We start from the raw sequence: 19,437 nt of genomic DNA on the forward strand, positions 1-19,437 counted from the left end.
AATGGGACATAACACTGCCAACGTGACTGCTGCATGATTCCTTACTATAAACGGCAAAGAAAGGGAATACACCGAATGGAAAGTGCACCTTTGCATGTGGAAATATATATATATATATATATATATATATATATATATACACTCACCGGCCACTTTATTAGGTACACCTGTCCAACTGCTCGTTAACACTTAATTTCTAAGCAGCCAATCACATGGCGGCAACTCAGTGCATTTAGGCATGTAGACATTGTCAAGACAATCTCCAGCAGTTCAAACCGAGCATCAGTATGGGGAAGAAAGGTGATTTGAGTGACTTTGAACGTGGCATGATTGTTGGTGCCAGAAGGGCTGGTCTGAGTATTTCAGAAACTGCTAATCTACTGGGATTTTCACGCACAACCATCTCTAGGGTTTACAGAGAATGGTCCGAAAAATAAAAAACATCCAGTGAGCGGCAGTTCTGTGGGCGGAAATGCCTTGTTGATGCCAGAGGTCAGAGGAGAATGGCCAGACTGGTTCGAGCTGATAGAAGGGCAACAGTGACTCAAATAACCACCCGTTACAACCAAGGTGGGCATAAGAGCATCTCTGAACGCACAGTACGTCGAACTTTGAGGCAGATGGGCTACAGCAGCAGAAGACCACACCGGGTGCCACTCCTTTCAGCTAAGAACAGGAAACTGAGGCTACAATTTGCACAAGCTCATCGAAACTGGACAATAGAAGATTGAAAAAACGTTGCCTGGTCTGATGAGTCTCGATTTCTGCTGCGACATTCGGATGGTAGGGTCAGAATTTGGCGTCTACAACATGAAAGCGTGGATCCATCCTGCCTTGTATCAACGGTTCAGGCTGGTGGTGGTGGTGTCATGGTGTGGGGAATATTTTCTTGGCACTCTTTGGGCCCCTTGGTACCAATTGAGCATCGTTGCAACGCCACAGCCTACCTGAGTATTGTTGCTGACCATGTCCATCCCTTTATGACCACAATGTACCCAACTTCTGATGGCTACTTTCAGCAGGATAATGCGCCATGTCATAAAGCTGGAATCATCTCAGACTGGTTTCTTGAACATGACAATGAGTTCGCTGTACTCAAATGGCCTCCACAATCACCAGATCTCAATCCAATAGAGCATCTTTGGGATGTGGTGGAACGGGAGATTCGCATCATGGATGTGCAGCCGACAAATCTGCGGCAACTGAGTGATGCCATCATGTCAATATGGACCAAACTCCCTGAGGAATGCTTCCAGCACCTTGTTGAATCTATGCCACGAAGAATTGAGGCAGTTCTGAAGGCAAAAGGGGGTCCAACCCGTTACTAGCATGGGGTACCTAATAAAGTGGCCGGTGAGTGTATATATATATATATATATATCTATTTCAAAGAGGAGAAGAATCACAGTTCATCTGTTATTAACCTCAAGAGTTTTTTTTTTTACACGTTGTTCATATATATTCATGGCCATGAATGAGGGTTTTGTGAGGAAAGTGGCCTACTTATGGCCCTGCATGCCCGCATAGAATTAACCCTGCAGAGCTCACGCAAACACACAAAATGAGGCTGCCAATTAAAAAGTTTATAACGAGTAGCTAAGAGAAATCCGAGGGGTAAAGTGTAATAGCATATGTCCCACCTGGTGCACAGTACATATTGGCGATGGCCTCCTTGTCGCAGGACTCCTCCACATCATTCCAGCTGCCAAAGTAGGTGAGCTGAATGTGACCTGAGGAGACGGGCAGAGAGAAGGAAAGCGCTCAGCTTCAACACCGAGTGAGAAACGTTCATCTGATGCTCCGCCTCAACGAGACACAGTGAGGTAGCGCTCGGACTCCATACTTTTCAAACCGTTTACTCACCTTCAGAGCACTTCCTTCCGCCGTTCCTTTCTGGCGCTCTACCTCCCTCAGCGAGCTTTTCAAGCACACAGCCCCAGCGATTACTCCTGTTTAGAGGCTACCCGTTAACGCTATCATTAGAACTAATGGTGTCATTAGGTAGCCGTAGCCATTAGCCTGGGCTAGCCAGACTGATGCACCACACTACGCCGGTGATGGGCCCTTTAGAACAATAATTACCACCAGGGAGACAAAAACAGCCACTCAGCTAATTAGACGCTTGTTGATAACGAGGTGGAGAGAGATGATTGTAGGACAGCAAAGGGAGAAGTTGAGCGGGAATCTGTGACCTCTTGGTAAAAAAGAACTTTTCCTTCTGGTAAAGCCTTGTTTTTAGTAAATATATTGAATCAGGGTTGACTGAGTAGAGCGGTCTCAGAGAGATATGGTTTCACGCTCACTTTAAGAGAGATGTGAGTAAATGTCATAAAGATAATGTAAAATATAGGTCTTCATTTCATTGCTGAGATATTTGCTGTGAAACGGATGTCTAACCTTGGTGGTCGAGCAGGATGTTGTTGGGGTTGAAGTCTCGACAGAAGATGCCGTCTTGGTGCAGAGAGTCCAGGGCAGTCACCATCTCCGTGGCCCAGCAGCGTATGAACGCCTCCGGGATACGAACCTGGGACGCGGCCAGCGACAGCTCGTCCAGCTCCGCGAACAGCCGCGACACTTCTTTGTCAAATTCGCAGCCCCCTGTATTACTAACGACCCTCGACGGGTCACCCTCTGGGCCGAATAAACCCTCAGCCACGGCGCACGCCTGGGTCCCGTCTGTGTCAGGAACCGCTGCTTTCCCATCTAGTATGTCAGTTCCTGGGAGGTCGAGGCGAGTGTTTTGGCATGTAGGGTGAGCCGGCGGCCCGGGGGCCGCGCCGCAGTCGTCCCACAGCGAGTTGAAGGGAGAGCAAGACGCAGCACTGGTGTCGCGACTTGCAGAGGTCGTACGTAGAGGTGAAAGCTCCCGCTCCTCCTTCCCCTCCTCGGGCTGGCTGTGGAGCTGTAAGACATCGGGCTGGATGACCTTCTTAGGCGAGGCAGCGGCCTCGGGGCCAAGGCGAAACCCCGGGGCGTCCACTTCCTCTTTTGAAGAGTCCACAGTCCCCCCCACCGCGGGCAGGTTGACCAGAAGGTCTGGCGGGTGACCCTCGTCCTCCGCTGCTGCCTCTTTAAACGAGATGACCGGCACCGACTCATTGGAGCCTTTGTCGCTGCAGTCCAACCCCCAAAGCTCGGCGCTGTGGCCCGCGCCGTCTCGCGCCCGCTCCGGAGGACCCTCGGTGACGTCCGAGCCCAGGTCGGACGTAGAAAGGAGGGAAACCGGCTTGTGAGAGGGGCGCTGCTCCCCCGGGTCCGGACAGGTCACCTCGCTTGCACTGTCTTTGCTGTCGATCCGGAAAAACTCCATCGGCGTGTGCTTGGACTGAGACAAAGACAGGGGCGCGGCGGGGGACGGCAGAGGGCTGAACACCTCGCCGTGGTCGGGGGCGTGGCCGCTTCTGTCGGACGCCTCGGTGAAAAAGCCGAGCTCCTGGGAGCTGACGGGCGACGAGAGGCTGTCGTTGCTGAGCAGCGAGCGGCTGCGCGAGGAGGCGGTGGTCGTAGCGGCGGGCGCCTCAAGCGAGGGCACTTCCTGTTCGCTCCTCTCCTCCTCCCCATCCTCCTCCAGCGCGTCTGGTTCGACTTTGTCTTGTTCGTACTCGTTGCAGAGTGTCAAGTAGCTGTTGGTGCACTCTTCCTCCGAGGTAGCTCCAGAGTCCGACTGGGCCCCGGCGAGCCCGGGAGGGAGAGCCCGTTTCCCGGGAGACGCAATCAGCGCCGCCGCCTGGCTCCGGAGCTCGGACACGGGGGCAGAAGAAGACGCCGGCGCGGAGCCGGAACCGGCCGGGTCCACGTCGGGCCGCGGCGCGCCGTGTGGTGGAGAGTGCACGGCCGCCGTGTGGCTCTTCTGGATGAAGGCAATGTCAAAGCTCTCCTCCGGGCTGGAATCACGCAGGTACTTTCCAATGTGAGACCACAGCTTGCCCCCTAGGGGCAAAGGACACAGGGCATTAGGGACCAAGAAGAAAAAGGGAGGGTCGTATCTTATTCGGTAGACGGTGCTTCTTCAGGAATGTTTTACAAAACTCTGCAACCACCTGTGTTTCAATGGGAGGAACCGCGTTCTAAATTGACCTCCTAGACCGCAGGTCCCTTCCTACAAAAAGGGAGCAGCACTGAAAGCATTAAAGGCTTCTACAGTTTATTCATCCATTCGTACAGTAAGCAGGCCCTGAGTCTTAATAGCATCCGCGCACTGGAGATGGTTCGTTTCAAAGATTCACACAGTCCGCAAAACAAATAAATGTGCTTTCCTGACGGTGGCCTCTGGGAGTCCTTTGGTACTGTGGAAATCGGTTCCCTCCCAAATCCCAAAAGTAAGTAAGTAACCATGGCGAACAGCGATTGATTGATTGGACTCCATTTGGCGAAACGGGGTTGAGGTGTGTTGGTCTGTGTTTGTTTTAGGTTTCCAGTGTTTGGTTGGCGTCTTTACTTCTCTCTGTCACACACACACACACACACACACACACACACACACACACACACACACACACACACACACACACACACACACACACACACACACACACACACACACACACACACACACACACACACACACACACACACACACACACTGAGCAATTGGAAGCCAGCATCTGCTGTGTGTGATGAGAATGGATTGGGAGTTCACAGTAATGATAATGATAGGAGGGCGACTTGATGGCTTACAATATAAAACCATCCACATGTTGTTCTGTCCAATGTCACTCAGGTCACCGCCTCCCTCATTTAACCTAATCAGCTGCCAACACAATACCAAAGCATAAGAAGCCACCCCGGGTTGGTTTAAATCGCAGCGCTGAAACGTAGCCGTGGTGAAACAATGTCTTTCTCTGACGTTTGATTTGCTTAATTTGATTATGTTCGTGTGATATTAAATACTGTCCACTGATATTAGTGCACCGGATTGAATAGGTCTACGCAGCATTCCAAAATATGGCTGCATTTCATTGCCCCCACACACTAACTAGATTCACACTCACACACACACACACATCGTAGAGTGAGTGGGTTGTAAGGAGGCCCAGGTGTTGGCATAGCTAATGAAGCATGGCGCCACCTGGTATTCAGAATAATGACCTGTGACACACACCCATCTCTATCAAACATCTGTCTGGAACAAGGACAGAGAGAAGAGAGGGGGAGGGATCGAGTGAAGGAGGGGAAAAGACAGTTGGTAAAAACAATTTAAAAAAGGAGAGAGAGAAAGATTTAGTTTGTGAGTACAAGACACACACACACACACACACACACACGTTTTACCTTCAGCATACTGCAGCAAAAGGAAAACTGTGTCTTCGGAGACTACGAACTTCCTTAGCTGCACCATGTGGGGCACAGAATGAGGCATGATGGTCCGCTTCGTACGCCAACAGTCACTGCTCTTTCTCAGACCCTGCCATGGAGAGAGAGAAAGAAGACGTGACTAATGGGGGGGAAAAAGGTGAAGCAACAAAGGACATGAGGAGAAAAGAAACATTAACTGGATACGGTGGGCAGGAGTGTGGCAAAGGAGAAACCTCCGATTAACAAGGTTCTAGCTTTGCCCCGCGGCCACCCAAAGTCACCGAATTCATCAAGCCGCACACAGCCCGTGACTTTAAAAGAGCCACACAAATCCATCAGCGCTACATGTTGAGTTCACATTGGTCTCGTGTGTGTGAGCGCGTGCCTCTGTGTGTGCCTGCGCGCACGTGTGTATTCATCTGTGCCGGCGCTGTGCGTCGGCATCTGGCACACGTCTCACACCTGAGAGCGGAGGAGCTGACAGGGACAGGCCCATTAGAATCAATTAAAGCGGTCACACACACACACACACACACACACTTCACACTACCTAAAGTCACAACGACCAGGATGCAGAGAGCAAAAACACACACATACACACATGTGTTTTAAACTTACTTTCAGGATGAACATCTCTTTTGTTCTCTTGTCCATGACCAAAAGAACCTGTGATGGAAGAGGGCCATTAAACTCCAGATATGAGCAGACATACGCGAAGAGGATGCAGTGGAGCATTGTTATGAAGTTATAAAGATGTTACAGATGTCATAAAGAGAGTTGACTCTGACATCTCTATTCTAGTGTTTTTGATTTATTTTGGTGTCATTAGATGTTGGACGGCTGGCTGAATGAAACTTTTCTGTATTTTAGGTAATTTCATAGATTTAACTGAAAGAAAAGTAGTTGGGACAAATTGGGACAAAAATTATATATTATTATGTATTATACATACAATGCACAATTCGATGTCTTTCCTATGCTCCCAGTCTAATAACGCGTTGGTGCACACGTGTTCCTTGAGATGAAGCTGTAACTAGAGATCCATGCGGAGGACACAGTAACTGAACACCACCATCTCTGAATGAAATCCCACCTCCTTTTCCCCGTCTACTCCTAACCTCTATCCTCCCCCCTCTTCTCCATGACATCTTCATTGCTCTCCCCCCCCCCCCCACCTCACCTCAGGGTAAAGCGCTAAAGCATATGTGTGTGTGTGTGTTTGTGCACAGCGCACTGCGTGACCCTGGCTGGGACCAAACAGGTGCAGGCTAAATGGATATGAATGGAGCTGTGAGTAAACAGAGTGGCAGTGCTAGCCAGGGCGCTAATATAATTAAGACACAAACATCAGGGAAGGGGGGTGGGGGGGTGGCGGAGAGAAAGGGCAGCAGGGTGAGGAGCTCTCTCCATCTGTCCCCCTCTGTCCCCATTTAAAAGTGAGAGGAGGAAGGAGCAGAGAAAAGCCGGGTCCTTTCTGGATCGCGCAATTTCCGCTCATGCCGTTTTTGTTTTTTTTCGCTCCCCGCGTCCGATTGGTTTCCCGACATGCTGTGGATTTTGCACACACCTCTGTAGAGGAACACATGTTAGCATTGTATCAACATTTTCCTCAGGGTTTTGTGTGTGTGTGTGTGTGTGTGCGCGCAGGACGAGCATCATTGATTCAATGTAGTGTGCAGCCTTGTGAGCGGCTTGCCAAGTCATTTCATGGCTGAGTGGTGAAGTTGCTTCGCACCCGGCAGCTGGCTGAGAGGACCAGCCACCTAAACTGACCTTGTGGTAGTCATAACGGACGCTGAACATACACACTCAGCGTTTACCATGCCGCTCAGTAAATCCATTACGCTTTATTGCCCCGGATGAAAAAATATGCTCCAAAAAGGAAAGGACGCGGGGAGACGTTCGACAGGTCTAAATTTATCTGGGCAGGAAGTTCATTAAAGATGTAAAATTCATTCAAATTGTTGTCTGTCGGACTTTAGTTTATTATTCTGCGAGGGCTTATTATTGTGGTCAACGTAAGAACTTTTCTTCTTGTATATTTGCTATTATATTCAAGGTGAATACTCCCAAAATGCAAAAAGGTCTTTAGTGTGTTTGTATTTTTACTTGAAAATGAGTGATTGGGATTTTTGAATAAAACAACTTTTAAGTAAGCAAATTGGGCTGCAACTCGACAGAAAAAAATGGTAGACGGACCTTGTCTATGACCCCCAACACCCTGTATGCTCTCAGCTCCTCAGATGGACTCTGCTGGCCTCCTCTAGTGGTGGATGGGCAGCATTGTGCCCCCAAAGCCTTGAAGAAGAAGAAGAAGAAGAAGAGAAAACATTTCAATGTAATATCATAATTAAAACACGATCACACTCATTAGTATTCTTAACTTTCTGCAACACAAATCAGGTGTGGGAAAGAAACCCAGAGGAGGCTGCATCAGTGTGTGATCTTCTGACACAGGTGAAGTGCACTGGGAGAAAATAATCATTTATTATCATGCATTATCATAAGATCCAGTACAGTCATATTTATACCAGATGATACACGGTCTCAAGTGGTTTAAGGACCCTGGTGGATGGTTGCATACGAGGTTCATTTGCATAGTCCAACATCGACAGCATACAAGGCCAGCGTTTCCCTCCCACTCACCGCAGTCTGCGTTGACCCTTGACCCATGTTGCTTCTCAGATGCTGACTGGCTATCTGCTCTGCACGCATCAGATACTCGGCAGTCTTCTTCTTCACTGCCTCTCGCCGCGTGGGACTGGGCTCACCTGAGAAGGGTCGAGCGTTTTCCTTTACAGAGCAGTTTTCAGAGTGCAGCCGGGGTTAAAAGTTTCTGTACAAGCATTTTATTTATCGACAAAATCAGTGTTTTGTTACTGTGACAAGGTAATAAACCGCAAAGTAAAAGTGAGCGATATTATGGGTCAAATTGAGCGCTACTTGATGGAGATCATCATGTGTGAACCTGGACCTCAGCTTGGAGACTGCAGCATTTTAACAGAAAGCCAACATTGAACTTTTGGGGCGCGAAGTTGAAAAGATGTGTGTGTTGTAAAGACCAGTGTGTTTAATTATGGGAAATATACAATTCACCACATTACTAGTCAGAATACCTCTTTTAAACACACACTTTGTGATTGTTCTCAGTTCTCCTAGAAAAACCCTTTTGTCTGCAAAATCTTTGGCTGCAACGGGTGATTCTTCAAGACTCTGTTGTGTAATAATATAATTTGGGAGTTACCCGGTCACTCTCCCGGACTAACCTTGCACTCCTTTTAGCAGCAGGTCCACTCCGCTGCGATAGCAGGAGAAAGCTGCCTGAAAGTCCCGCTCTTTTTCCTTCTGAACGGCCAAACAGATGAGCTCGCTGGCTCCGTCTAGGTAGTCGGGCTTCCCGTCCTTTGGGTCGTTGCCGCCGGATTTCTTCAGACGGCCGGAGAAGAGCGACGCTCGGCCTGGCCGGCCGGCCTCGGGGTCAGCTGCTGAGGAGGCGGGGGCGGGAGACGGGGTGCGGCGACCGCGGCGGAAAGGGGACAAGCGAGGGCTGTAGCTGCTGGTAGTGTTGGTGGCTCCCCCCTGTGGCTGGTTTGGGGATGTGCGGCCTGAGGCCGTGCCATCATCCAGCCCAGCCAAGGAGTCTGTATCCACAGCCAGGGGGGTCAGGGCTTTGTCACTGGGCGGGCCTGGGGTGGAAAGCAATGCTCGGGGTCAAAACAGACACACACACAAACTCCTTAGTGAGGCTATTCACAAGCTATTGTGGATGTGCGTGTTATTGTGAGAGATAAGCAAACAGACTTTACCACCATACTCAGATGTGATGATCAAATCATCGGCACCACTAATGTCTCTTTGAACTGGGAAATAAAGAAAAGTGTGGATTCATTGTGTATCATTGGTTGATTGATTGAGAAAGGGTTATTGTGCTTCACCCTACCGTCAGAGCTGCAGTCTGATGAAGTGTCCGCCAAGAAGTCTGAAAAGGGCTCAGCTGGTCCAATGAGCTCGGAGCCGTCGTGGACCTCGCCTCCCTTGGACACAATTAGAAAACATTGCAGTTCAATGTAGTCCCGCCGCGTATTTGTGTTTCTGCATGCGTTTGTTTGGGGTACCTTGAAGAAATCTTGGATGTGCTGACTGCTATAGAGAGCAGGGATATTAGCGGAGAACTGCAGCAGATCCTCGGAGCACTGTCTTCTTTCCTCAACTACAGAGTCATCAAAACGCCCTGCACACGCATACAAGGAGAACACGCACAGTTGAAGAAAACCGCTCACGTCCAGATCAGAAGTTGCTGTGGTGCTGAGAGTTTAGTGAAGCATGCCGGCACACTGGTGAACTTACAGACAAAGCGCAGGTCTGAGCCGGTTAGTTGACCCAGAACAAATGAAAAGGAAGCATTTTATACAGCAAGCCAAAGCAGTGATTAGACTGAATGTAAATAGTAAAGAACAAAAAGGTAAAGGGAAGACCCCGATCAGATATGACGCAATCACACGTGGTAACAAAAGGGACCAGCGGGAGGGACGCACAGTTGGCATTTGATGAAGTCATGGGGTTAACAAAAGGTAGTGGGCCTGAAGGAGCACCCAGCAGTCATTAGGTTAGTGAGTCTGCTCTGGCCAGAATCGATTGTTCATCAACACACACACACACATCAGAGCTAAGTGATTATATCAAGCAGGCCTCGAGGCGGAGTCCTCACTAACTCCTCCCGTGATCCAAACACCCAGGACTTCGTCCCTTTTAGTACATCGGTCCAACAACAAATACAAACAACCAGGGTATATGACTAAAGGACGGGGAGGCGGCTCTTTGAAGACAAGCATTTGGTCTCCTTGTGTTCATCTGGACAAATCTGTAACCGAGGAAAATCAAGAGCGAAGGTTTCTTACCGAAGACTTTGGCCTTGGCAAACGGGGGAAACAGCTCCGACTGGCTGCACACGTTCTTATGCAGCTGCCAGAGGTTCTGATGAAGCTTCCGGAAATCACTGTATCTCTTCCATACCGTTATCTACGGAAAGACCAATCATTTTCTGTTTCACGTTGAGACACAAGTCCTTTTTGCTAAAGTCCTGTCCGGCTCGCTAGAGTGAAGAAAAACGAGCTGAGCAGAGAGAGCACCACTCCCAGAGAGGAGTACTGCCCAACACTGGAGGAATGTGTTTCCAGGCTAAACTCTTCGTCACACATGCACTTTATTGACATCATGCCTGCTGCATTAGCACTGGTTCCAGGCTGGACAAATGATAGGGAGCATGGTGGGTTTTTTTGTTTTTTAACAGCGTCTTTAAATACATTAAGAAATGAGGAAATTGTTTGACGTTCTGTAAATTAAAACCTTTTTCCACAAATGATCCCAGTGAAGAATTGACAACATGTGAATACATAAACTGTGTAAAAGAGTGCCAGTTTTCTGCTTTAAATGGAAAAAGATGGGGGGGGGGAAATAGACTGTACACTCTTACAGTCTCATTTTGAGAATTGAAAAATTCTATTCAACAACTCTTGTCTGAGTGATAATCAAAATCTCTTTCATAGTGCTGATTTAGGGAGTCACTGTCTGGTTCTGGTTGAGGAGTGCAAGGTCAGAGAGTAAAAGCAGAAAGTGCCAACCAGGCAGACACAGATCTGATAAGAGTGAGACTTAGAGACACACCAAGCACCACACAACACTCACGCTTTGTTCATTGTGTGTACATTCATGTTAGGAGACCACACGTTGTGTGTGACTGGATCTTGTGTGACGACGGGACGACCTGCTCCTCCTCGACGCCAGTTTAGGGCCAATAGAAATCTTTTCTTCTATATCTAATAAGTACAAAACTTACAGTTTTTCTCCATTGGTTTGGCTCATTTTTTGAAACAGAAATGACATTCTCAAAACAACATGGACAAACCTCCAAACAACTTAGCAATTTCTCAATACAGAATTGAATTTCTCATTCATTTGGTTAAATTGTAAATGTCTAAGTACATGTCTCAATGTCTCAGTACATCTTTGCAAATGATTAAGTACATGTAGCCTACGTTTAGCACAATTTCCAAGTGAATAGATCTTGTGGATCTAAACTGATTGTTGATTCTCAGTCTAATTGTTTTTCGCTCCAAAACGTCTCAGCGTATTTTCATTGTATAAGTCATCACATGCACAATAGTCTGTTCAATTGTCAAAATTACTCAAGAACATAATACCATGAATAACATTTGATAAATTCACAGTATTACAACAATTGACAGTCAGGTGAAACTAGAACTTTATTTTATCTATTCTTTGACCGGCTTTATTTACAGCACTGTAGTATGCATATAATTTACATTGGTTTTTGTTTCTGTGTTTCTTTTACAGTATATTATGCTGCTTTTTACTTTGATGTATGGAAGTTATTTTATGTTTGTGAATGATAATTGCAATTACAATTTCCGGTAGTATGAGTGCAATGTGTGATGTCAAACCTTGGAGGCTAATCTTACCCTAAAATCCTATTTTATTCTGTTAGCTAGACAAAAAAAACAGTACAGTAACCATTGTCAATGAAGGACTGGGCTAAGACTGGTGGACATGAGGGATTTCAATGGTCCTCTGCCATAGTGACAAAACAACTAAACATTTTGACCTGCAGTGTTTAAACAATGACAAAAGGACTTTTCATTTTGGAGGCACTGACTGTTTGTATGAGAAAAGGAATTCGTTGTGACTGATGAGTTGTCTGTTTTGGGAGAGATATGACCTTTTGCAGGTGTGCCATAGTGTTTTGCTAAACCATCTAGGTTATTTTGGCAAATGTATTTAAAGCTTTGAGAATGTCGTTTTTTCGAGAGATAGATGAGCCACAGCAATCGAGAAGGAAGTTTTCATTTTGGGGGCACTGACTATTTTTATGAGAAAATGATTTGGTTTTGAAGCTTGAGTTAACTGTTTTGGGTGAGATATGACCTTTTGAAGGTGATCTATGTAGTTGTGCTGAACCATATAGGCTATTTTACCAAATGCATTAAGAGCTTTGAGAATGTAATTTCTGTTTCAAGAATTGAGCCAAAGCAATGGAGAAAAACTGTAATGTTCTTCCTGATGTTGGTCAGTTGCTGCTGCCTTTGCAAACGCAGCACTGATACTTGACCTGTGATCTGACAAATAAACCTACCAGAAGCATAAACGTTGTTTTCCCGAATTCTTCCTGATTTCCCCAACCGGGTTTCCAATTTTGATCACGTTTTGACACTGATGATGTGGATTAGGAAGGTAAAGTCAAACACAACTCACACTTTAATTCTAAAAAGGTCTCAAACAACGTTGCCGAAGAAAACAGGCCTCCAACCCTACACACTCACTGGGTCACGGAATGCAAATAAAGGTTGTATGTGTTACCTCTTGCACGTCCTCTGGGTTCTTCCTGGAGATGATCTGTTTGGAGAGAAGGGGAAGACAACGCAAGGCTTTAGAACCTCTATGCGAGTGGCTCCTGTCGACAAGTATAAGACGCCGGTGCCGGTTCAAGACCTCATTGTGAGGCTGGCACAAGCATGAGCAGGGGACGCAACTCTGAGCCAGACAATGAGGGCTTTATATACACTGAATGAGTGAAGACACGGGACGTCACCAGCAATCATAACCAGCATGATGGCATGTAGGAGGAGACACGCAGTGAGTCTGTAATAGCACACAAACTATTGACTGGAGGTTTGGCAAAAGAGTGTCAGAATAATTCAATGTGTCTGTTTATGTCGTTATGAGAAGGCTTACTATTTGCAGCACTTCATCTGGGAGTTGCTGTACATCAATCAATGGAATCATAGACCTTACAAATGACAGCCTTACTGTCCAAAACTGAAAGTAAATTGAAAGCTGAAAGCATTCATTTTCCATCAAGGGTTTCTCCCACCTAGATATGGTAGTATAATATATTGTATAACATACCATATAACGTTAGGTCTAGCTTAATAATCAGGATCACGTTCATTCATTTTTCAAGGAATTTATCGAGGAAACTGCCGATATGAATCTGCTGGTTGTTGTTGGAGTGTAAACATATGTGTTCTGAACATAATCTCCTTTCTGTTCGTCTGTCGTTATATCACATATACTAGGACTATCAGAGCTAGCTTGTTAGCTACCTAGCGGTTAAACTTAGGTCAACCCTGGGTTCGGATAGAATTAAATGTGTCCTGCTAAAATTGCTAATGTAACGTTAAGTCAGCAGCTGGGTAACCCACTGAGGGGTTGAATACATACACATTAAAAAAAATAACAATCCTTGATGTTACTGCAAGCAAACTGGCTGATTTACTGGCGTAAACGACATCAGTTACAGTAACCAGCCAACCGGAAGACATTTGGGTATCGTTAACGTTACTTGTGTTGGCATCCTATTAGCTAGGTTAGCACAGCTAACGTTAGCTAACAACACCTAGCATTAGCCGTGAGTGCCCATCCTCACTGGAACTACTTACCCTTGCGGTGACTTTGTACAGAGTATAACCTTTCGGGTGCTTCTTGGGATCTGTGACAGTATAAAACCGAGCCAATTCTCCACTGTCCCGCTGCGATATCATTCTGATAGTGACAACATTGCCAAAGCTACCACTCGGCTAGCCTTACACTACCATTCCTTGACGACAGTGCTAGGCAAGAAGATACGTTAGAGCGCCGCCCTGTGGGTGGTCAGTGTAACTACACGCCAGCCTGAATGCTTCTTGCATCCACTTTTTTCAAACATTTTTGAATATCATAACAATTTCATGTTATTGGTGGCATATATATTTTATTGAGTGATGAATTATCAAATGATTGGCTCCTTTAAACATTTGTATACATACACTTGTATACATACAGTACAGCAATTAAAGGCTTAGAGTGCATGAACTGACTAAAATACATATACACAATTAAGAGATGATCAATAATCAATACTAGAGAGAAACAAGTTCAAAAGGAAAACAAAGAAAACGGTTAACATCCTGTCTTGTAAAGTTGAATACAATAGATGTTTTAGTAACTGTGCCTTCTGATGTAGAGATCGCAATGGTATGGATCTGTTGCTCATACAAACATGTTATATTACTGTAATCCAGAGCATCAAAAGTAGGATTCCTGTTGAACTCATAATCCAGGAAGTGCCAAGTCTGCTTGCTGAATTGACCTTTGGACAGGTGACATTCCGTGTTTCCATCAAGGCTCTGACCATGCCGCTTTGGTCAACTGAGAAGTGGTACTGTGAAATAGAAAAGACGACAAAGAAATACCCATTTTTCTATACTTGCTGTATAAAATCCTGTATAAAATGTATTTATACGAGAATTAAGTATAATACCACCATTCAGACCATTTACTTACGTTCTCATCAGAGGCATATTGAATTTGTGGAAGATCCTTCAGAAAACTCTCCTGTGCAGCAATTGTATCCTGGTCCTTAGACATGCTGTTAGAATGATTTTAAGAACGTATCAAGACAGAGCCGATATAGAAAAACATATATATATGAATATATGTATGTAAGGTGTAGTATGACTGTCAGCCAACCGCGGTGCCTCCTCATCAGAGATGCATTTTGTGGACTGGATTAGGCCTCACGGTAAGTCTGTGTTTGTCGATAGATACCTTGTGTTTGGGTGGCTAACACAGGTGGTGATATTGATTGCAGGGTAGTAGAGCAGGAAGGCCAGGCACATCTCATCAGTAGTTGACAACCCCATCTTAAAGAGGAAAAAGTATTACACGGCAGGTATTCAAGACGTTACAGGTCACGTGTGCATAAAGGTATAATGCGTGGTAAAAACCACACAATGAATAGTTTTTATGTCTTTTTTTACGTCTCAATTGGACCACTGCTTTTTCACGGTGTGTGTGTGTGTGTGCGTGTGTGTGTAATGACATAAGGTCAACCGTATTCACCCACCCTGGTGACGCCGGTGCGATCGGTAGTACTGTAGGTGCATTCCACCATAATCTCATCACCCTGAAATGGGAGACATGAAATGTGGCACGATGCATTAAAGAGAACCTTTTGAATTATATAGTGGGTGAGACACCACAAACTTAAGGCCTACTAAACAAAGTGCCTCCTAAAAACACGGGCATAATACCTGCTTGATGGTCTTGATGTTTCCCAAACTTAGGGTCTCCTGTAGCTCAAAGTTGTAGTTTTCGTTCAAGGCCAAGAAGTCTATCTGCTCTCCGTTTCTACGGTGAAGATGTTTGAAATAACCGTTTACCAGATACTACACACGATACTACAATGCATGTTCTGCATCAAAACATTACTCTCATCTAAACAACACTAAGATAATTAGTCCATCTTCTCCTCTCCTTTTTGGCCGCCCATCAACATCCGATGACAATGTCAGATCAGAGCCCATACCTCGTTTTTCCCTCACCTGTAATGGCCCACTCTGATTTTCCTCCCGGCCAAGTGAGTGTGCAGCATCACAGCAAACACTTGCAGGTCGGGCACAGGATTCAGGAACTAGGGGTGAAAAGTAAATGCTATCAGGAACAAAGTATTCACACAAAAAAAGCCATTTAAGACAATTAACTAAACCATACTGAAACACAACAGACCTGAGAAAAGAGACTTGTGTTGCACACGCCGTAGGTGTGGAATTGAGGGGCTTTTGGAGGAATGTTGTAGTTCAGAGTGCTATGTGGCAGCATGCCAGTGGTGAGGATGCCCGCGTCATACTTCCTTGGTAGGAGTGTATAGTGAAGCCTCAGCCCTGAGCTGTCGCTCCGACCTAAACAGAGAAGACACAGGAGTTTACAAATGTCGAATGTTGAAAGAAAGTTGTGATAATATTGTGTTGTGATAATATATTACACATTATTTATACATGACCACAGCCAAGGCAGAGATAGATAGATAGATAGATAGATAGATAGATAGATAGATAGATAGATAGATAGATAGATAGATAGATAGATAGATAGATAGATAGATAGATAGATAGATAGATAGATAGATGGTTACAGTATTTACCTGCAACAATGTTTGGATTGTTGTAGTGGATTTCCAGCCTATACAATGTATTGCTGTCTGCACCTCCAATTGGAATACCCACATCTTCTGGAAGCTCAAATACCTGAAGTTTCGAGAACGAATTGGGCATCAGCTCATGTCAACCGTTCCAGCTTTATATACACAGGAAAAAAAACATGCAACAACATGCGTGTGAGCATTCAGAGATAAGACACTGGATTGTCCCTCACCCCTCCTCCCACGCCCCACGCAGCCACCACCCCGAAGCAGGTGTCGCCCACGTCGCCCATGTAGCACGGCCTGTCATAGGGCTCCGTCACGTACGAGGGGCAGCGGTAGAGCAGGATGTGGTGCACAAGGTCGGGGTTCTTAATCACTGGCTCAATCTGAGGTAGAGTAAAAAGGGATTTGGAAGAGAGGGTTTCAAAAATGCGAATGAAGGTTAGAATAAAAAGAAAACTGGAAAAGCTTGTGGTTAATTCTTGAATTGACTTTTCAGTTTTTATTCTTCCACGGATTGGAATAATCTTCGTCGTCACTACTACAGTCAGACTTATTTTGCATCTGAAAGCTACATCCACTCAATATACGGCGTGTCAATCCAAAAGAACATGCAAATGACAGCATTAAATTGATCATTTTAAATGAATGGCGATTACCTGATATATGTGATATGGTGTCGTCAGATCTAAGTTTTGAAACTTCATGATCTTGCAGTGGTAGTAGGTACGATTTGCAGGGACAATGATCTGCAAAAGATAAAGGTGGAGATAAAGGCGACACATTTCATCTTTGTCACTTTGCTTGGTTGACAGCCGTTATCAGAATTGTTTCAGTTGTTTTTCATCAACTTTTTCCAAACGTATGTCTGTTATGAGATCAACATCTATATTTTCCCATAAACATGGCTTGTTTGTCATTTTCCTTTTTTTGTTTCCATTATTCCTACATTATCCATAGTGGCGCTGAGATAGTTGATGTTGGTTACGGTTGCCCTGGTCACATGGTTAAGCAGGTTGACTTTCTTGGCGCCTCTCAGGCCCCCATGGTAACCAAGGTCATCTGTTGTTCCATAAGCGTAGATCAGTGTAAGGGGCTCAGCCTGCGAAAGAGGTGGTGATTTTAGACAAAGAATATGATTCCATCTAAAAGTGGCAACACAAGAAACCTTTTGTCAAAACTGAAAAATCAAATCATAAATAAAGACGGTTGACTGCGCTCGACAAGGTGTTACAACAAATGTTGTACATCGCCTCGCGTGTAAGATGCAAAAAAAAAGCCTCTTTTGTTTCCACCATCTTCAAATGGGAAAAACCCACAACTCAATGCGCGGTATTGAGGAGCACATAGGTGACCCTAACAATAGAAACCCTCTAGCACTGTAAAAAAAACAGGCAACTTGAGCTCCACATGGAAGATTCAGATCAGCTAAACAAAACAGTCTAGAATTACAAATAATGAGCCAACACAGCGGAGGTGTAGGTCCAACCCTTGTGATTTAGGTTAAGGCTTCATGTTCTAAGCCAACAAAGTTTAGGTAAAGTGAGGTTGAATGAGCTGATGAGGGGAGTCGGCCCAAACGAGAGGTATTTTTCCCATGGAAACAGCAGCCCAATAGAGGTGCTAACCAAGAAAACTTTACAACACATTGTTCATTCATCAATTGTTTTTGGATAAAGTTTCAAGTGCTTAGAAACCAAGACAACACGGTTAACAATGTAAGACGAGGACGTATCCGATTCCAACACATATTCAGTCACACGGTGACTGAAACAATACAACAATACAGCTGAACACCAATTTTCACACAAAATTGTCAGTCAAAATATCAGAGAGTCTCACAGTGATATAGAAATCCTCGTCATTACACAACTGAACGGGCCTCTGAAAGGTCATGATGGTTTGACCCGCCGTCTCCTCCAGAGACAGGAGAGTGTAGCTCTGCTGGTTGTCCACCAATGGCCTCTTGTTCCCCGTGGCGTAGTAGTCCTAATGGGCAGAAAGACCACAAAACAAGACATTTTGCCTGTAATACTTAATGATGGGAACATGAAACAAACGTCTCCCCTTGCGCTGACTTACTCGGAAGTAGCTTTCACTGGCTCCAACTCCCCCCATGACGATGTCTGACCCTGTCATTTCTCCATCCGAATTGAAGCCCAAGCCCACCCAGCCGGTCGTGTTGATCGCCAGCTTGAATGTTATGTTTCCTTGCGGGTTGTCAAAGCCCCACTTCAGGCACACCAAATTCTTTGAGTCCAGGTAGTCCATGAAGGGAAAGTTGGGGTCCGACGCCCCCGAGGCTTTCGTCCAGGCCGAGCACAGGCAGAGGAGAGGGAGCAGAGAGTACATGATGTCTCTGCCAAGTCGGAGATGGTAGGACTGAGCTCGGTGTCTGTGGAGCTGCCAAACGCACCTCCCACCTTTCCTCTGACACACCTGCGTCCCTCGATGAGGCCGGGTGATAACAGCAAGAAACGCTGAGTCATTTTCGCATTTGGTCCCATTGTCCCACATTTCGGCTGCGGTTTTTATTTTTGTGAATTATTTCATGATACTTTTAATGAGGGATTTCTCCAGAGCTGCATTGTCTCCGGGGAAATCTGTGTTTTGCCTCCCTTGGATGTGAAGATGTGCAACGCTTAAGACTCGACTCTCCAGTCTTTTCGTAGAATTGGACAGTCTTTCTGTTTCTTTTAATGAGCCGCCGACTTCACCGACTTAATGTAACGCCCCCTCAGGTCCCCTCACACCAACCCGCTCCACCGGTTCCTTCGCATTGACGGACAAACGAGAGCCCTCGGGTGTTTGATACATGAGGAGGCGACGAGGACGGAGCGGGAATGAAAGTCAAGCCTTTTATCTTTGAGACAGGGTGGAAGGTGTAAATATATTGATGACGGACAAAAACGAATGATCTTCCTCTTTCTCTCTGTTACCGTCCACTTGATTCCAGCCAAAACAGTTTCATCGTAGATGAATAGTGAGCTCATTCTTGCAGATCATTGGCACCGAAAGTCACTGTTGAACTTGTGCATGCCTTATTCTGCTATACTGTGCGCCTTCGCTTTCATTATTTACAGCAGGTTCTTCAGTTTTGACAGAAATGTCACCAGCTTTCAACGCAATATTTGAAAAGCTTTCATATTTCCAACTGCTTTGAC

General features: G+C 45.7%; 2 protein-coding genes across 3 annotated transcripts in view; both read right to left on the reverse strand.

The window, feature by feature from the left end:
* The window catches only part of rps6kc1 (ribosomal protein S6 kinase polypeptide 1), a 22,509-nt gene extending 8,570 nt beyond the window's left edge, over positions 1-13,939 (reverse strand). The window contains exons 1-14 of one of the 2 annotated variants that reach the window (XM_037449417.2): positions 13,752-13,939; positions 12,670-12,705; positions 10,194-10,314; positions 9,643-9,657; positions 9,411-9,526; positions 9,236-9,329; positions 9,102-9,155; positions 8,562-8,981; positions 7,942-8,066; positions 7,495-7,593; positions 5,914-5,961; positions 5,272-5,404; positions 2,398-3,930; positions 1,641-1,730 (exon numbers count right to left, since the gene is read on the reverse strand). In XM_037449417.2, the coding sequence (XP_037305314.2) occupies positions 1,641-1,730; positions 2,398-3,930; positions 5,272-5,404; positions 5,914-5,961; positions 7,495-7,593; positions 7,942-8,066; positions 8,562-8,981; positions 9,102-9,155; positions 9,236-9,329; positions 9,411-9,526; positions 9,643-9,657; positions 10,194-10,314; positions 12,670-12,705; positions 13,752-13,853 (2,986 nt within the window). In that variant the 5' untranslated portion in view covers positions 13,854-13,939. The remainder of the gene's footprint in view (positions 1-1,640; positions 1,731-2,397; positions 3,931-5,271; positions 5,405-5,913; positions 5,962-7,494; positions 7,594-7,941; positions 8,067-8,561; positions 8,982-9,101; positions 9,156-9,235; positions 9,330-9,410; positions 9,527-9,642; positions 9,658-10,193; positions 10,315-12,669; positions 12,706-13,751) is intronic. The other variant, XM_037449418.2, reaches the window with a different exon arrangement.
* A 115-nt stretch (positions 13,940-14,054) lies between these two features.
* Positions 14,055-18,672, reverse strand: LOC119194541 (DBH-like monooxygenase protein 2 homolog). The gene is made up of 13 exons (XM_037448643.2): positions 18,356-18,672; positions 18,116-18,262; positions 17,223-17,375; positions 16,933-17,022; positions 16,504-16,659; positions 16,274-16,376; positions 15,859-16,031; positions 15,675-15,763; positions 15,384-15,480; positions 15,197-15,256; positions 14,899-14,993; positions 14,635-14,719; positions 14,055-14,512 (listed from the first exon to the last, which is right to left on the reverse strand). The coding sequence occupies exons 1-13, from the start codon at positions 18,623-18,625 to the stop codon at positions 14,354-14,356; spliced, it is 1,677 nt and encodes a 558-aa protein (XP_037304540.2). The 5' UTR covers positions 18,626-18,672; the 3' UTR covers positions 14,055-14,353.
* Positions 18,673-19,437: the final 765 nt, after the last annotated feature.

The sequence above is a fragment of the Pungitius pungitius genome, chromosome 20 (assembly GCF_949316345.1).
Source record: "Pungitius pungitius chromosome 20, fPunPun2.1, whole genome shotgun sequence".
NCBI lineage: Eukaryota > Metazoa > Chordata > Actinopteri > Perciformes > Gasterosteidae > Pungitius > Pungitius pungitius.

Excerpts from the sequence above, each read along its gene's own strand:
- LOC119194541 (XM_037448643.2), bottom strand. The coding sequence starts at position 18,625 with ATGTACTCTCTGCTCCCTCTCCTCTGCCTGTGCTCGGCCTGGACGAAA. Across the intron at positions 16,660-16,932 it reads CACCATATCACATATATCAG|ATTGAGCCAGTGATTAAGAA; the intron begins GTAATCGCCATT and ends ACTCTACCTCAG. Across the intron at positions 15,481-15,674 it reads ATCAGAGTGGGCCATTACAG|AAACGGAGAGCAGATAGACT; the intron begins GTGAGGGAAAAA and ends TCTTCACCGTAG.